This window comes from Cylas formicarius, unplaced genomic scaffold (genome assembly GCF_029955315.1).
Source record: "Cylas formicarius isolate icCylForm1 unplaced genomic scaffold, icCylForm1.1 PGA_scaffold_4__25_contigs__length_36172078, whole genome shotgun sequence".
Taxonomy (NCBI): Eukaryota; Metazoa; Arthropoda; class Insecta; order Coleoptera; family Brentidae; genus Cylas; species Cylas formicarius.
This window is the reverse complement of record NW_026844334.1, coordinates 10,670,960-10,689,706: the sequence shown is the minus strand read 5'-3', so window position 1 is coordinate 10,689,706 and position 18,747 is coordinate 10,670,960. Positions and strand designations below refer to the sequence as shown.

At 37.4% G+C, this 18,747-nt stretch overlaps 2 protein-coding genes across 2 annotated transcripts; both read left to right on the top strand.

Annotated features, from left to right (window-relative positions):
* Positions 1-6,829: 6,829 nt before the first annotated feature.
* On the top strand, positions 6,830-13,771 carry LOC132701167 (carbonic anhydrase 2-like). Its single transcript, XM_060668890.1, has 5 exons — positions 6,830-7,079; positions 8,636-8,806; positions 9,258-9,399; positions 11,331-11,667; positions 13,411-13,771. Exons 1-5 carry the CDS (start codon positions 6,995-6,997, stop codon positions 13,540-13,542), a joined length of 867 nt encoding a protein of 288 aa, XP_060524873.1. The 5' UTR covers positions 6,830-6,994; the 3' UTR covers positions 13,543-13,771.
* A 2,530-nt stretch (positions 13,772-16,301) lies between these two features.
* LOC132700887 (carbonic anhydrase 2-like) lies at positions 16,302-17,410 on the top strand. The gene is made up of 4 exons (XM_060668465.1): positions 16,302-16,571; positions 16,617-16,864; positions 16,914-17,138; positions 17,186-17,410. Exons 1-4 carry the CDS (start codon positions 16,337-16,339, stop codon positions 17,408-17,410), a joined length of 933 nt encoding a protein of 310 aa, XP_060524448.1. The 5' UTR covers positions 16,302-16,336.
* The last annotated feature ends 1,337 nt before the right edge of the window (positions 17,411-18,747 follow it).

The following is an 18,747-nucleotide window of genomic DNA, read 5'->3' as shown; positions in this document are numbered from 1 at the left end:
TAAACCAAGTTAATTTTTTTTCGATTATCTGGAAAATATTAGAAAAGTCTGTTTTACACTTTCCTACTTGAGCTACAAGCACGGCAGTCTTAAATTGTTGCAAATGTGGCGTCGTTTTCTTGCATCCTCCAGTGACGAAACCTTTACTAAATAAACATCCTATTTACCTCACGCTACCTCAAATAATAATTAATACGGTAGTGCATGTAGCGGATTAAATTTCTGCAAACAAAGAGCGTCTTTTATTTCAATTATCAACGGATACTCCGTGGCTGAATGCTAATTCTAAAAGAAAACACGTGATTATAACATATTAAATTTGGTCAAATATTTGAGGTTTGCGCTCGATTATAATCAGCAACTCGAGATTCTCATCAGACGAGGTGTGTGAGATCCGTAACGTATGTTGACTTGTAAAACGCGTCATTTTATTGATAACCATTCCATGTAAGCCTGTTCGTATGTGCTTAAAAAGATGTTAATTGTTTATGCCACTAAACAAATTGTTAAGGAAATATTTACTTTCGTTTGATACGCACTACTTAAAATTCCTGGTCTATCAAAGACACTCCAAATTGGCTTTTTATAAGACTAATTTTTCAAGTCAAATTAGAATTATGGTTATATTGCCAATTCCTTATAAAATGATTAGCGGTTAATACCTACGTCTCGCCTTGCCCTCGCCAAGTGTCAAGACGGAACGATACGGAAACATACAAGGTGATACCTGCACATCCGCAATGTAATATGATCTGATCTTCAGTAAGAACACCATTAGTTTCTTTTTTACTTAATTTTTTATACGTCTTTTAAAAAAAGACACATTGTTATTCTTCAAAATAATAATTCTAATTCAAACTAATTTTCTTTTCTTGTTTTTTTAATTATTGTTAGTTTTACTTAAGCAATCAAGCAGAAGAAGAATTAAAAAAATAATGTTAAATTACTTCAACTTAAATGCGTTGGTATCTGCCAAGGTGTACTTATTTCAAGCGCTACTTCTAGAACTTTTTCCAACCAACCATTTCTGTCAACGAAAATAACCAAAAAACAATGGGGAATCCCCTAAAGGCCTTGATAACTGCAGGGTCAGCTCGGCCGACAATAAAGTAGAGTTCAGTTCAGTTCAGTCCATCTTTATCGAGAATATTTTTGAATGAGTTTTGGTTAGTTCAAATAGTCCTTAACCAAACACCTTTTGCCTGTTATTATTGGACAATTATTGATAAAAGTTCACCCCGTATAACAAAATTAAAATTAGGGAACATCGAATTACGTCACACGACAATTTTTACACTTTTTTTATACGCCCGGGGGGATTATCTTGGATCGACGTTAATCCTGCCGGATGGCAAAAATAATATTTGTGGTTGTTCGATACGGTGATGCACGGGCGTTTCCAATTAGTGCCTTGCGGAAGTCGATCAACGCAATACTACAATTTCAAAATGGGAAAAAGGAAGCGTAAGATTCAAGAGGTTGAAAATATTTCCAAGAAGGAGGCTGTGGTAGATGAGAAAAAACACGTCAAGAACGAGACGTCACCTGACGAACCCGTAGCCAAACGTTTACGCAAGGATGTGAAGATTCGCGAGCAAACGCAAAAGAAAAGCGTCCTTTCGAAGAACAAAAAGCGGCCCATCAGTAAACCAATTAAGAAACGCAGTGAGTACTTTGGAGAGAAATATTTTATTAAATATGATTTTCCTCGGTTTCAAACTCTCTAGGCCAAGTACTAATTTGTTCGGTTTGCTAGAGATTAGCGATAATGGTATTAATTGTTTTATGGCACTAAATGCCGGCCGCATTTTCTTTTTTTTTTTTGATGGTTCAAATAATAAATCTTTCATTGAAGTAAGCGTCATGCAAATAACCGTAAGTACGGTCGTATTAACGGAGATAATAATCACTGCCTTTCGTGGTGACGTCATTGTTGTTTTTCTAAAACATAGTCCAACTGGTCTCGTAGTTTTTGGTACAATCTGTATCAAAATCTTGTTTTTTTTATCAAATACAAATTGATAATATCCATATAATATACTTGGATAACAAAGTTATTATAACAACTTTCCAGAAATCCTTTATGGCGTCCATAAAATACGATACGATAGGCGTGCTAGTTCAATTACCCACAGGAAGGTGACGCTGTTTTAATAGGATGGTGCTAAATTGTACGATACGATAAGTGGAGAGTGACGTCATCGAGAGTAATTTTTGCTTACAAAATATAAATTAAGAAAAAAGAAAAAAAATGCGTCGTCGATCTCAGAACGACCCTTTATGACAACTTGGTCAATGATGTCACATAATGCATAAAGTTAATTTGGTACAGCGCAAATATTGCCCACACAGCTGTCAAAGCTTGGTAGACATATTTTTTATGTCTATGGACTTATACAAGAAGTATAGAATAATGAAAAAGAAAACAGAGCAATTGAAAAAATATTAGGGATACTTTTGGATCAGTTAAAGTAACATCAAAAGCTACTAAAGAATGAATTTAATGTTGAACTAATTCTAATAGATATTTGTTTCAATTCTTTTGTGCAGATCATTTTAAGATTTGTAATAACTAGGAAGTGCTTAAAGAAAACTTAATTTAGACAGTTGAACGGCATTAATTTTGGTTTGGTAGACAACATTAGATGCATCGTTCAATTCAAAGCTTAATATTCTCGACCAAATTGTCGCATAAGCCTTACATGTTGCAATTAATTAAGAGTTCCCTGTCACTGTGTTCATAAACAATAATTTACAAATCGATTTAATAATAACCAGTAATTTCTGGTACCAAGACAAACCACCCACAACATTCGAAATAACAAAACTAAACAATGTAAGAAAATAGGAAAACAAGGATTAGGCCGAAAACCGATAAAATAACCACAGCCAACGTTACTTCAGTTTGTCGTAGTTAAAGTACACTGCTATTCTTATTTGGTTTCATTGCGCATGCGTCAAAATAACGTTAACTGTAGAAATAATTGTTTTAATTGACCAAAAATTTCAACACCGAGTAAATTTTCATAAAGAAAGATTGGTACAACTTTAGTCTACCAGTAAATTTGTTTATAAAATGCTCTGGCAGTATTTCCTTCTTCTTCCCGTGCCTTCTTTTAGCTGGACACTGATCCATCTAATTATATTTGATGCTGACGTCATTTCTGTCCATTATCTTAGTCTTAGGTTTAAGTTGGTTAAGTTTGCAACCTCTCTTTGTTTTCTAATATGTTGTAGGACGTCTTCATTGTTTAAGTAGCACCACATCTCAAATGCTTATGGTTCCAAACGTTTACATGCAGCGTTGTGCAGGCCCATCTTAAAGTTATATTATTATTTATTTGTTTCCATTTGTTGTTAATACATGTGCAGCATACAACGTGTAATTTTGTCGTAACATGTTCATGTTCTTCATTACACATATGTCCTTTCCTGCTCAGCATAATGAGCTAAAAAAAACGCTCTCTGTGCTACAATGTGCGTTGGAAGAGTGACAGAAAACTTGGCAAATTGCATACGCCTGGGGGACATGTTAGAGATTCGTGAAAACCCGCCCTGTACGGTCCCTACTGTAGACGTGTGAGTAGCGAGCTTAAAAAGTATTACGTGGCAGCAAGATTCATCTAAAAAGTGCACATCTTTGAACGTTTCCGTCTCTCGTAGGTTTATGGTGGCAAATAATCTCGGAATTTTACACTCCTAATAAAAATGTGTGCGGCAATAAATTAATCGACTTAACAAACAAGTGTCAGTCAAACGAACTTTGCTTGACGGTTAAGTCTGAGCCTTTTAAGGATTTCAAAACGTTGGCGCGTAGAATTTTGGACTCGCATTCCACCGGGTATTGTTAATTAGGTGATAAAATTAAACGCTTAATTGTCTTGCCAAGACACGGAAGGCAGGGCCGGATTCGGAAGGACGGTCGTTAATCTCGGAAGTGGGTAGATGTCTACCGTAACATTGAAGATTCTTCTGGTTATTGGGATATAAACTTAAATAGCAGGTTTCCGTTGAATTAGGTATGGCTTCCAGCCTTCTAAACTAGCTTAGATCGCTCTAAAAATAAGAGCAGCCTGTGGCATTTTTTATTTTATCACATCGTTCCTGCGTTTGAAGCAAAAAGGAATAAGTTATGGGCCACCAGCTGCAGATGTAATTAAAATGTATAAAACGTTTAATTCCTTCAACATTGAAGATTATGAGAATGATGAAACGTTGTAACTACCTTGGGAAAGTTTTTAGTACCTTCTTTGCAGCATTACTCATGATACAAGGTAGCACTCGAGGTTGAGTACTACTGCAATAACTTTTCAAAAAAAAATTAGCTGAACTAGAATGCTATAAGTGAGGAGCAGCAAGGCTATTATCAAAGTAGATCGATGATAGATAATGTATTCATACTGCAGCCAATGATCGAAAAATCGAACAAATTCAACAAGCATGCATGGTAGACCTGAAAAGGGCGTTTGACAGAATGCACGTAGCCCCTACTGCGACAAATTGTCATTTCCGAAGGTTATATATACCTATTAGCAAAACTTAACAAAAACAATCAAATAAAAGAAAAACACAACGATTAACGGAAATGCCAGTTACAACAGAGATTAGACAAAGTGATAGTGATATGGATAGAATCGTACAATGTGTGAAAGAGGCTGAAGAAGGATTGAGAGAATGCATTGAAAATGCTACGCGAAAGATGCAATCTTAACGATTGAAAATGAGCACCACTTGCAAAGAAGGCTACACAAGTTTTACACAACAGTAGCAAGATTCGATATTCAGATATTTACACAACGGTAATAGCAAGAAACCTAATAATATGTAAAATTGTAGTGTTCGACCAACCAACACAGTAGGGTTCGAAAAGTTCCTATTTGGCAGTGGAATAATAAGTCATATCCAGAAATGCAGGATACATGATAGATATAATTTGAAAGAACAAGGACATGACCAATGAGAGCAAGGTCATAATCTATAAGATAGCGGTGAGACCAGTGCTAACATACGATGTAGAAACGAGGGCAGAAACGGAGTAAACAAAGACCATAAGCAGAACAACAGAAATGAAGGTGTTAAACGCCATTAAAGGAGTAATATTGAAGGATCAGATAAGATGTGATACATATAGCAGACGTTTTAAAAGATGATATGAGAGATGGTCGTTTCACAGGTAATAGTGAGCCCCTAAAAAAAATCAATTAGAAACGAGCCTATATCTTACGAATAAGAGAAAAAAGAAAAATTAGAATGCAACACGCGTTATGGTGAATCCACTGATCCTTTTCAACGTAACTTCGGCAAGGTTCTTGGCAATCTCATTGTAGCTTTCATTATTATGGAGCATAGTAACATAAGTACTAGAGGTCTATACTCGCGATCAAGATTTCATTGATGAGGATACTATAGCTGAGAATGTGATAAACGATAGCAAATTTAGAATATAAAGACTTATAAATACACGATTTGGGAATGGACTGCGAGTTAAGCTTAGGGCAAATTTGATCTAATTATAAGTTAGTTATTCTAACCTTCTCGTCCAAGTTGATTGGATAACACAGTTGTATTTTTGCTAAGCATGTTCGAGATCTTTAATAGTATATTATGCAACAAGTGCGGTAAACGGCATTTGACTCACGAGTTTATTTAACACGAGCGGAGCGAGTGTTTAATACACGAGTGACTTAAAAAGTTTACCCAACGTTTTGCATACTATACTTTTTCTACGACCGTTAGTTTTTGGGTATATTTTCGCAAAACAACACGAATACATTCACTGACATGAGCGTCAGAATTGACAAACGTCAAAATTCGAGGCGTGGGAAATATCTCTGAAAACATCCGATTGCCCTCAAACCCGTGCGGTAAAACCCCGGAAATGTCCGAAGTGACTCGGATCCATGGGAAACGAAACTAACGTGGTAAAGTGACTACGCGCTAGATCGGTGTGTAATTAGGTATTTTACAGACTTTAAAGGTCGCTTTCATGGACAAATTTAAGCCTGGCCTGAGATAGCTCCGGACCTTTAACATCCATGATCTACTTACGTATCCATTGCTAACCTGTGCAAAATACTGAATCAAACTATGCCGGTGTAGATGGAAGAAGTAGAAAGCTACCCCAAAACCCTTACATATCAAGTATCGGTGCAGAATTTCAATAAAATAGTTTCCCTGGGTGGCATTGCGAGGAAGAAGAAGATCTAGAAAACGATGCACGTTATGGTGAACCCATTGTTTCTTTTCAAATGGGTACCCTACTTCGGCAACGTTCTTGGTACCGTCCTTGTGGAGATTGATACTAGAGATTCAGATTTGATTGATGGAGATACCCAAAAATTATGTCTAAATAATATTGCGATAAACGATAGTAATTTAGAATATATTACTTATAAATACACGACCTGGGAAGAGACTGCGAGTAAGGCTTGGGACAAATAAGTTGGTTAGATAAAACAATTTTATTTTTAACAAATCATAACACCGTTATACTATAATTTGTTGAGATCTTTTAAAACAATTCCCTTTACTAGAATTGTAAGTTCGCTTTCATGAACAAGTTTAAGCCTGGCCAGAACTTCTAAATGCTTGATCTACCTGTGTGACAATCTTTGTAAAATACTGAAGAACAAGGAGAAAAGTACACTTACATATCAAGTATCGTAGTATCAATGCGCCCTAAAAAGTCATTCGAAGGACAAAACGTTTTGAACACGCAGTTAGAACGCTTTTAAAATTTGAGTTTATCGCTTTTTCTCGCGTTACGACCCTGTTTATCGACAAGTACCATTCACGACCGCGAAGATTAAGATTTATTCACTACTCAGTCACGCTGTAAGTCCAGGAGGATCCAAAGCGCGTGCGCAGTGTCCACGCGACCTTAAAAACCACTCTTAGACTCCACATGCACGCCAGTTGTTGGTAAACAGTCTGAGCGCGCAACGATAGCGTTAAATTATATACCGTTAATTTACCGGGTGAAGTAACTTGTAAAATGACAGGACCAAATGTTGCAGGGGTCACCAAGAACGAGTGCATCTGCGCTTCCGACGAAGAGCCTGAACAGTCGCAATTGGTGGGTAAGTGCATTTTTGGGTCATCATTTATAAGAAATAAAGACGCGGACAATTATGGAAGTATAAGGTACTTCGGACTGAAGTGCTTCATGTACCTGAAGGTTGCAGGTATAAACCGGCTTAGCAAAGTATTTGAGAGGCGGAATATTGTATCAGATTTTTATTTTTGACCGTTTATTTTGGGATAATGCGTGAATTTTAATGCCGATAAACATATAAAACGGAAATATCGCAAACTAAAATTTTATAAAAAAAACATTAAACATACAAACATACAAATAAAGATTTTTTTCATTGCAAATAAAGTAAATTCCATAATGCATTATAGTAATGGCTATTTTGAAACAGAGGATAAGACAGCGAAAATTTTATAAAAAAAAATTAAACATACAAAAATCCAAAAAAAATTTTTTGATTTCAAACTTGAGTTTTTTTACTTAACATCTATAGACGTCAAGTAAAAAAGTAAATTCGATAATGCATTATAGTAATGACTATTTTGAGACAGAGAACCAGCCTATAAAGTTTGGCAGAGGCTTTCGTCAACATCCTCTGTAAATAACCCTCATATCTCGATTGGGTGATCACCCTGTACCAGCCGAGGCGAGACAGGATTTCCCACTTAACGTCTAGATTCGTCACTCTACGAGCCTTATTATTTACATGTGAAGTCGGAGTGCATAATTATTGCTTCGACGGAAAGTAAGCTAAAAATAATTGTAACTCGTATTAAACTATCTCTAGATGGTGCGATTGCTACAGCTTTTTATACTTCTACACTGCGGTGAGGGATAGGCGGGTAATTAGTCATTTCAAACGGGTTCCGAATTGCGACAGATGAGAATGTAGTTGCGAGAAATATGTTTCCATTGCCTAGATTTTTTGCTACAAAAAAACATATAACAGATGAATTCGATCTGACAAAACTGAGAGCGCAGACATAGCAGATATTTGTATGCATTGGGAAATGTGTTCTGAAGTAATGAAGACATTCAGGGTGGAAATGAATTTATCAGGTCTTTAGCCAGTGTGTGACATTAATAAGGGTGATTACATATATATATATATATATATATATATATATATATATATATATATATATATATATATATATATATATATATATATATATATATATAAATATATATATTTCACGGAACTGAAAAACAACTAATTGCAAAAGAAAAGTATTAAAGTTGGGACAGTTTTTATCTTATGAGAATCTCGTGTCATAAAACTAATGTTATTATTTGCTGTTGGCGATTCTGTTTACTTCAAGATTTTTTATTCAAACACACAATGTGCCAAATTCAAAATGCCACATGTGATATTGTCAAAAGGTTTGTGGTGTTTTATCGAACCATATCGGTCCATATGGGAACTTTTGATGTTCAACCCTTCGATAATGTTATTTAACAACGCAAGTATATATTTCGCCGTCCCTTTCACAACTATGTGGTTTTTCGGAAATTATTTTAGGAAACGCGTATATATCAATGGTATTATAAATACGTTCTAGTCTACTAAGAACTCATTCAAATAAAAAATTTTCAATGTAGAAGACCACGAAGCTCACGTGTTGGTAGCGGAATGGAGATTGCACAAGTTCCAGTCGCCCATAGAGCTGAAACACGACGATAGCATTCATCACGACCACTTTGAGCCGTTGGAATTCCACGGGCACTGGGACAAAGGGGGCAAAGCTTTTTTGAAAAACACTGGCAAAACGGGTAAGAAACACGCACAATATCGATTCTTAAAGGGTGTGCCAGTTGGTGAAAGTTTGGTTTGTGGAATATTTATAATGCATAGGAAAAACCCACTGCGCGATTTTTCAAAGACCCACTCCGGCGAAAGTGCTGATGGGTGTTTAGATAGAGAGATAATGAATCCGGTCTAAAATTGCGTAATAATTTGTGTGTCGTAGAAAGTGCTGATGGGTGTCTAGATATAAAGATAACAAATTCTGTTAAAAATCCTGTAAGCGGCGCTTTTTTCGAAAAGTTACAGATTGTTGCGCGGCATTTTAATCACTTTAATTCGTTAAATACCTTAAATCCCATGGAAGAATCATTTGATTGCTGTAGATAACAGTAACGCAAGGTCTCGTAAATTTTTCGATAAGATTGCAGTAAATCCCGGACAAACCGAAGAATGACGAATTATGTTTTTTTGTTTCAGCCGTACTGCGTTTTGAGAGTCGAGAACTACCCGTGTTGGTCGGCGGGCCGCTTCACGAAGACACCTACGTTTTTGAGCAGCTTCATTTTCACTGGAGCGCCGATGATACCAGCGGTTGTGAACATATCTTCGAGGGCAGAGCGTAAGTATTTTGTTTTCATAGATTTAACAGTTTCTCGAAATAATTTCGTAGTCATGGGTTTGTAGAATCCGCAAAATGCGGTTATGCATTAAATTTTTACATCGCTTTGAAATTTGACATTGGAAAAAACTGATTGTTGGTTTAATGCTAATGCTAATGTTTATTTTGAGTTAGATGGGGAAACCCCCTATTACACAGGGCGTTTTGCTAATTGAATGTCAATATTTGCAGACTGATATGGTAAACAAATCATTTTTTAATAAAATATACCACGCTAACACTATAGATGCGTCAATGAAATTTTGCAGATACGCTGCTTGGATTTCTTTTCATTTAGCGTTTGACAATTGATGGTACGTTGCGGTTCTCTCCTAGAACAAAAATCGCTTTTAAAATACAATTTTCGGTTAAAAAAACACATGATGATTTCTTCGGAACCGCCTTTCCAGCGTTACTTATTGTTTCATGATGTTGAAGTTAATGGGAAATGCACCTTTTAGCAGTTCCGCTCGGCTTTTAATACCTATTAATAAAAATTAAAATTTTCAATTTATTTCCTATTAAAATAAGCAAAATAAGAACCTTTTCTTTCAACCTTGAGTGTTTATTACGAAGGTGTTCCTGCGTTGTTGTTAACAATGACCATATTAGGTATACAGGGTGTTATAATAATGCAGGTCAATCCTATAACTATATTCCTAAAATTATGTTATTTTCCATATGTATTTTTCCTTTTGAACCTTTTGTTTTCAACACACGAGGTATTATAGTTTTCAAGATGCATATTTAATAATAGCTCAGGTGTATTTTGAGATATATTTTTTAAATTTTTTGTAGTTAGGTTGATAGTTTGTCTAACTTTGTTGTCTCTTGTAAAATTTCGATTTGAGCTTCTGTGTTACGATTCTTTATCACCTTATATATTGAATACAGACGTTTAAATGTCGACACGAGGACAGTCCTATTACTTTTTGATTGATCCGCTTTTTTGCGACACTGCGTTTATAATAATTTTTCGAGGGAGAATTAAAAAGGCTTCAGTTTTTTTAAATTAGTTTTTCTAAAACTCGACGCACGCCCATGACCTTCATATGTTTACGTCTATCTTTATTTATACTTAGCCACTTGATATAACTTTACCATTAACAGCAAATAATCAATTAAAAGGTATAGATTATAAAATTGCCGCTGCATTAAATTTTCTGCAATGTGGAGTAAATTAAAAATAACTGTTATTACATAAGGCCTATTTTTAAAATATTCTATTTCCTGTATGTCATATTTTCGCCAGTGGCAACCGCGGTAAGGAAGATCGTTTCAGTTTATTTTGACTTACTAAAAGTCGTAAAACCAGTCAAACTGTTTGATTTAAAACAAAATTCACTTCACATTTCGTAAGATCACCAACAAGTAAACGTTCGAATATTGCTTCAAAATGTCGATCACGGAAAAATGATATCACGAAAACTGAGTTACAAAATAAATTAATAATATCTATAATTCAATAAATCAAAATTTTTGGCAATAAAAAATGCCACTCAAGTGCGATGTTCTTGAAACTTCTTTAGTCCTTCTAATCGTTTCAACATTTTAATATTATGTGTAGATCGTTTTCCAAGGTTTTCTTTTCAAAGTTAAATATTTTTTTTACGGGGCCACGATCGATATTGGCTGTAGTAATAACATTTTTAACGCTAATTCAGGCAAATCACCTATTGTTCAATTACTCGGTTTTTATGTAACCTTGGCTCGTGTTATTACTGACGCCTTTTTCCAGTAAGAACGGGTTTTCGTCGAAACGGATGGGTCGACTGGTAACCACGGGAGCTCATTTGCGGTCAACGCGTTTTAAATTTCAAGCTTAACACAATAAACAATCATTGACCACAAAATAAATAACGGCAACCACAAAGATGATCGCGTACTTTCAGGTATTCAATGGAAGCCCACGCCGTCCACTACAACACGAAGTATGCAGATTTCGATGAGGCCCACGACAAACCGGATGGATTGGCTGTGGTCGGGTTCTTCTTGGAAGCCACGGACAACGAAGACAACCCTTGTTTTAATAAGTTGACCAACGCGGTCAAAAAGATCGTCGAAATTGGATCCATGACGTGCGTTCCGACCGACTGTCTGACGTGGATTAAAGAGGAAGCCCAGTGCAAGGGGTATTACACCTACCAGGGTTCTTTGACGACGGAACCCTACACGGAGAGTGTCACGTGGATCCTTTATCCTACGCCGATTCACGTGTCACGCGAACAGGTCAGTGACATATCTGTTTTCAGTATAGTTGGTCTCAAAGTATATCTTGTTGGTTTTTGCTGGGATTTATCGGAGTGAGCGGCCGACTCCAATAAAACTGCGAACCTGTAGGTATGGTATGACGTCAATTATCGAAATAACCTAGCGACGGCAATAGAACACGTGACCAGTGATATTTTGAGATAGAGCAGAGCAGATACTTTTGAGTAGTTTATTATATAGCCCTGCTCGCAAAAATATTGAAGACGTACTTAATTGTAAACACAGAGGTACGAAAGTATGAGATCTCCATGATGAAAATTTCATGGGTCAGTCTAAAATCGAATGGCGAAGTACTTCAGATTCTCGGCGAGTAAAGAAATCTGTTCATCACTGCAAAGAAAAGAAAAATTGAGAATTTCGGCTATATGAATATAATAATACAAAATGGCTGGCCTCTAAGAAACTTTAGAAGCTTTCATTAGCAAATGAACGGGACTAACGGCAGAACAACTTTTCCATACAGCACTGGACAGATAGCATAAAAAGAAGATCTGATAGGAAATACGATAACACTAAATATTTACAAATTATTAATAATTGTCCAAATAAGTACGAAAAGCACCTTAAATCGGGTTATCAGTCGATATCTCCACGACTCGCTCTTGCCTTGTCACTTACGCGTAAATAAATTATTGTTTGTTGGGTTTACCCAGTAACAGTATGTATAAAGGTTGTTTTAGGAGCATCCCTCAAAAGCCAAGACGATATACCTTGAAGCACACCTTACCTGACCTACTTCTGATTTATTTATTGATGTGTTTACCCAATAACAGTAGGTAATGAATTCGTCTATCGGGCATAATATTACAAAATGATAATTTCTTGCTGTCCCTATAGACTTTTTGCAAGTACTCACGATGTTGAGCAAACCTTTTATAGGAATTAACAATTCACCGACTTTGCTGGCGTGAATAAAATTACGAATAATTTAACGTGTAAATAATGAAGTTTATGTAACCTATTTGCGTAGAAATTCAGGAAAAAACGTCAATAAATTAACTCGATTTGTTTATTAAATTTCAGCAGAAATCTGCGTAAAAATTGGAAAAACCCCTCGCCCAGCTCAATAATAGTAATTGTCCTTTTGTACACATTGCTTTTACTGTAGGTAAATAAAAGGCAACCAATAATTTATTTTTTAGAAGAAATTGGATTTCTGAAATTTACAAAACTACGCACTATTGTATTTATAAGAGCTTTTTTTAAGATTTTAAAAGTAATTTAACAAGCAACCAGAACTAACCAAAGCTATGCTGTGGCTATGTTGTGCTGACCAACGGTGACAATTTACAAGATTTGATGATTTTTTTTTCAAATTTTAGTTGGATGCGATAATCATTTCAATCGCCTATTCTGTGCCCGAAAATAGAGAAAAACGTTTTACAGGGTGTGAAATACCTGAGTACGTCTTTTGGTAAACATTTTCGAAAACTGGAAAGGGAGTAAATAAAATTTGATGTAGTTGCTAAACTCTTTGCGCTCTAGGGACTGAAAGGAAGAAAGGAAGTTCCAATCTTTTTGCAAAGCAGAATGTTTACAGTGCCGAGATAATAAAATTATTCTTTTTTTTAATGTCATTTGAAATGTTTTTTTTGATCTATGTGCAAACGATTACACTAGGCCTAGAAGTAAAATTGTTTGAATAGGTTCATAAATAAAAAGCTTTGCGAGATTCAATCGCGACTCGAATTTGATTTTCAGGTGGCTTACTTCAGAAACATGAAATCCAACGAGAAAACGACCATCGTTAATAACGTGAGACCCCTTCAGACTCCGCCGGAACACAAAAAACTAAACATCATTTACGCGCGGTCGCACAGGAAGAGCGAATAATTTTTGACAGTAGTACCAACGTTGGCACAATGTTATCGCTGCTATAAAGGCAAATGGGATTGCGGTGGGCGTCGCATATGCCGGCTGCAAACCGAGTCACCCAGCGCTGTCCTTCATTTTACGCCATCGGGAAACTGTATTAAGTAAATAAAAACCGGCACTTAATCACAGACAGATTTTTCTTTAACACTGTGTATATCGATGTACTTAATATATTTTTCAACGAAAACTATTTCTTTAATTTTCATCAGCGTCCAAAAAATAAAATATATCGCTTGATTTTCTATCACCGATGTCCAAATCTGCCGGTTCTTCAGACCTGAAAATTTTCTCTCCGTTCGAATACTTTTGAAGATCTTCCATGACTTCGAAATCAGTGGCGCTCGTTTGGGCAGCCTGGTCTGTCAAGAGAAACGGAAGTGTGTCAGTTTTGAGGCTTTCGGATGAAAACACACTTGAAACGGAGCAGATTGTCTCTTCCTTTCTGTCACAAATCGAACTTGTTTCCTCTACAAAGTACTTTTTCTTCTTTTCGCCGTAGTCGCTGCCGCTTTTATTTTCATTCTCAAATCCGTCGCTTCCAAATCTGGCCTTGCGGGCTTCCCAGAGCACACGGTAGGGTACCAACGTTCGACCTTTATTCGCTTCAATGGTGTCCACCAACATCTCCACTGCGCCGCGCAGATTTACGTAGACGGTAATATATTTCTCTTCGTAGTTAGCGATATCTTTCTTGCCTAGCAATCGGGAAGAATACGATTTCCCTGCCAGGGGTGCCACTGCATTTGGAGAAACTTCCTCTACGAATGGATCGATTTCAGTGTAATTGAATTTGTACAAAGTGTTTGACCTTTCTTTCGCGTTTCTAGATCTGTTGCCGCTCTTCGATGTCCTTCTCGCCTCTGTGCAGAAATAACTTTTGAAAACTTCGTTTACATTAGCAGGGTCAATGTTCTTCAGTAGTTCCGACTTGGGCCTTGATTCGGACCTGTCGTCTCCTTCACGAGCAATCCGTTTGGTTTTATTGACGCAGGTCTCGTCCAGTATTTCAAATACCATCCTATCCCTGAATTTCTCAACCGTAGTTAAATCTATCTTTTGGTCTTTGGGATACTTAACCTCACTTTGTTTTTTTCCGCTTTTGGCATCGATATCGTCTAACTCCATAAAGGCCTTATTGAGATACGTCTTTATAATGGTGTAACATAGAAAGTACTTTATACGTTGTTTGTTTGGCCTTGCCGAAGGTCTAACCAATTTCTGGATAATCCCTTGGAGCCTTTTAGTATGCGAGTCAAGCTGTGAACGACTGCGTATATGCCTATCTAACGCGTCTCGATTTCTAGCAACTCTCTTTATATCAGCAATGCAAAAATTCCATTCCGGGGGATCGGTAGTTTGTCTAACATCTTGATAAAATTGGTTCAGCTCGGAGATAAGTTGTGCATCGTAAGAATATTTCGGCTCCCAAACGTATACGTTCTTATACAAATTGCTGCTTTCAAACAGTTCCCTCTCGGTGATCTCGTACGACACGGATACAGTGTCCGAGTAGTAGCTACATCGGTTCAAAACTTCTCTTATTACATCCTGAACTATGGTGTGGGTCGCTCGTTGATCGAGTACATTAGTTATCATATTTGCCCTAGCTTCCATGTCTTTAACGAAAACGAATCCTTGAAGTGCAATGAGAAGCCGTGTATCTTCGGTCCACATTCTCGGAAGGGTGGTGAGTTCCCAGTGCTCGAAATAGCTGCCAGGTTTTCTCGCGACGAACCAAAATGGTACGCGGGTGCTTTCTCCGGGCAAAAGCAGCAACTCATTTTTGTTGAAACAGAAGGGGTAAAATATTGCCGAGTCGCGCGCAAACTCGCGAAAAAGTCGCAGTTTCTTGTACTGGTTCCAATAGAATCGCAAGGTCACCCTGCCCGTGTTCTCTAAAAGAACAGATTTCTCCGAAGACTTTATGGAGTCTGTATTTCTTTCAAATATAAGGTTTAGTGTGCAATGATATTTGAGTGAGGGACTATCTTCGTAGTACTCTGTGTTGTTTAATTTGAACGCCACTCTTTTTGCAACTGGTTTTTCGACAATTCTTTCAAAAATAGCGTCGTGGTTGTCGATGTCCTCACATTCCACGCTGATGTCTTTCGCCTGACCGATTCTGTGACCTACTAAAATCAGCTCATCCACCTCCGGTTTGTGCGGTCGAATCGTTTTAATGCGCGACGAATTTTTCTGCATTGCTTCCTTCCTGTATTTGTTGCTCTTCCATGTCTCGTAGAGGCTTCTAAAGCACAACCATACATTCAACTGCTAAACCAGAAATAATGACTTGTGCTCGTACCTAGACCTGGGCAGTACGTCTTTCTCGTGGAGCACACTCTTGGGCAAACCAACGTATACCGTTTCAGGAATTTCATTCTTCTCTTCCTTGGTCTTTACGACGGAATACTCGGACGGTCCGTAAGAGTCTTTACTTCGCAATGACGTCGGGAGATTCCAAAAGTTCGGGTTCCCCCTTAGCCGATCGAAACGAGTTTCGATTCTTGTATATGTCATCATAAGTTTTTCTTCTTTAACGTTCCTGTATTCCTCGGCGATGTTCATTATCAGGTCCCCCGACTGCCTTCCCAATTTCGCCAATTTCTCGTGAACTTTTTTCCTTCTTCCCATCCATCGTTCCCAGTTCTTCAAATGACCTTGAGGACGCGCTGACTCTTCGTAAGTATCCCTCTTCTTCAGCGGCGACATTTCAGTCACAACGTCATCTCTTTGGCATGTTCCATAAATTATGAGTACTATGTCAGACGAACAATGCAATGCAACTTTAGCGGAACGAGAAGAATTCTCGAAAGCTATGAGCGACGTACCACTCATATGGGACCTCTTGAACACGGAACAAGTATTTGAATCGCCCATAGATATCAATCTGTCTCAAACGACGCCGTTGGATTTACCTCCGCTAAAGTGGGAAAACTTCGGAATACCTCCAAGGAAAATGAAAGTGACCAATACGGGTCATACAGGTATTCCAGGACGATCATTGCAATTAGCGCTAGTCCGATTCTTAGTAATTTTAAGTGCCAAGTGGGGACAGGAGCGACCTTACCTCACTGATGGTCCTCTTGTCGGCAAGTACGTCTTTTCCCAATTGCATCTGCATTGGGGCACCAACGACATGGAGGGCAGCGAGCATACAGTCGACGGCGGGCACCTTCCAGGGGAAATGCACGTGGTCACCTTCAAGAGTTGCTATTTGACACAAGAATCTGCGCTAAAAGAAAAAGATGGGATTGTGATCTTGGTTTATATGTTGAAGGTAGTATTCGTAGGTTATTGGCTCCACTAAACTTAAGGTGCCGTTTTAGCTTCAAGAAAAACCAAATGTAGTTTTCCAGCGTCTAGTAGAAGCGCTTAAGGATGTGACGCAAGCGCATACGTCCAAGAAAATAGAGCCATTTGCACTGAGTTATTTGGTGAGGGAGTTCGTGGTGGACTATTTTACGTACTGCGGATCTGTGTCGACCGACGATTGCATCCATTACGTGATGTGGCTAATAACACGCGTTCCGATAGGTGTGTCATCGACCCAGGTGAGATTTTAAGACTTCTAAAGAATCTATTAATAATGTTTAGCTAGGTGAACTCGCTAAGGAACCTGATGGATGGAGAGGGCAAATTGATCCAGAGAAACTTCAGAGCCACCCAACCAGCTATGGACAGGCCAGTGCTACATGTTTGCCCGTCGACTTCAAAATACTCCACACTACTTCCTGTGCCGAAACCTGACTCCACCACGAGCAGGGAGGACGTAATAAAAATTTACTCCGTGGAAAGATTTTATATCCAAAGTAATGACGAATAGAGTAGTGAAAAATACATTGATGTTGATTTTTTCGTTTAGATTTTTGTACAGAGTAATAATTTTATCGGTCCTGATAGCGTGGTGAGATACTAGTGACATTTTGAAAACTGAGACTGTTTGATTATCTGTTTTTTTTTCTCAATGGCGCGAAAAAAAGTTTGAAAGCAATATGGCGCAAGTTATCTGAGTCGTGTGCGTTTTTGAGAAATTTCTAGTGCAGATTCTTATTTGAAAATTTCACGGTATTAATAATAAAGCACTTTGTTTAACCAGTTTCATAATAATTGAACCGCATTAGTACTTACTAAGTTATAAAGTGCATTCAGCAGTACTAGCCCGCTTTCCTGTCATAAATCTGTCCTTTTTTACTATGCCTTATCCCCTCAAGCCCAAAACAAAACTCAGAAAAATTCACGTTCTTTTCAACCACTTTACGTTCGATCAAGGCTTCAACACAAATTTTAGAAATCACGTGAATATTGCAGTATTGTTAATAATTCAGTTTTAAAACCTCGATGTTTTTTTGATGATTACAGGCCGCACGTACGCCAGGAAAAGTTTTGCTACGCCTTTATTTACCCACCTAGTCCATTATTAGCGGCAAAGCTTTTCGCGGCTTGATCACAGGCGGGGTTAAAATTCTATCCGTTGAAAAAGTGTTTTAATATAAGACAATTTTCGTTTCGGAATGTAAAACAAAATAGTCTGGGTTAGGCAGGTCGTATTGACTGTAGGGTTTGAGATTGTAATTAGATTAAAACGTTAATAACTTAAATTATAACAAGAGAGCAACAAATATTAAGTACCTACTAAAATCTGAGTTTAATTCGAACAATTTTTAAAATATTTTGTTCCATTTATTAAATTAAATTATTAATATTGATTCGCTTAAACTTATGCAAAATTTCTGCTACTACGCCTCTGACTACCAACAGCTCCCAGACCTTACAGTCAGAATATGTAAGTGCCGGAGCCTTGTTGTAAGTCAGTCTATTATGGGATCATGAATCTAACCGAGCAATACTTTAGATACATAAGGTGGCTGATGATTATAGCTGGAATCTGGAGGGTAGACTTTAAAGAACGCTCAGGTTGGAAGAGAAAACTATACCGTATTTACTCGGTACTGATTCAGATGATATGTTTTTCTCCCATGTTATCGTTTTTGTTCATAGTACCAAATTTACTCAAGACCGATCGACCTGCAGGTAATTTTGGTAATTTGAAGTGAAATTCCAAAACTTCAATACGCGCACGGCTTTTCAGTAGATTTTTGCACTGTACATACGAGCCAACCGATAATTTAAGCAAAATTATTGACACTTTTGACCGAAGAT

Coding starts and splice junctions, on each gene's coding strand:
- LOC132701167 (XM_060668890.1), top strand. CDS start 6,995: ATGACAGGACCAAATGTTGCAGGGGTCACCAAGAACGAGTGCATCTGC. Junction 7,080..8,635: donor TGAACAGTCGCAATTGGTGG/GTAAGTGCATTT, acceptor TTTTCAATGTAG/AAGACCACGAAGCTCACGTG. Junction 11,668..13,410: donor TTCACGTGTCACGCGAACAG/GTCAGTGACATA, acceptor TTTGATTTTCAG/GTGGCTTACTTCAGAAACAT.
- LOC132700887 (XM_060668465.1), top strand. CDS start 16,337: ATGAGTACTATGTCAGACGAACAATGCAATGCAACTTTAGCGGAACGA. Junction 16,865..16,913: donor TCTTGGTTTATATGTTGAAG/GTAGTATTCGTA, acceptor GTGCCGTTTTAG/CTTCAAGAAAAACCAAATGT. Junction 17,139..17,185: donor TAGGTGTGTCATCGACCCAG/GTGAGATTTTAA, acceptor ATGTTTAGCTAG/GTGAACTCGCTAAGGAACCT.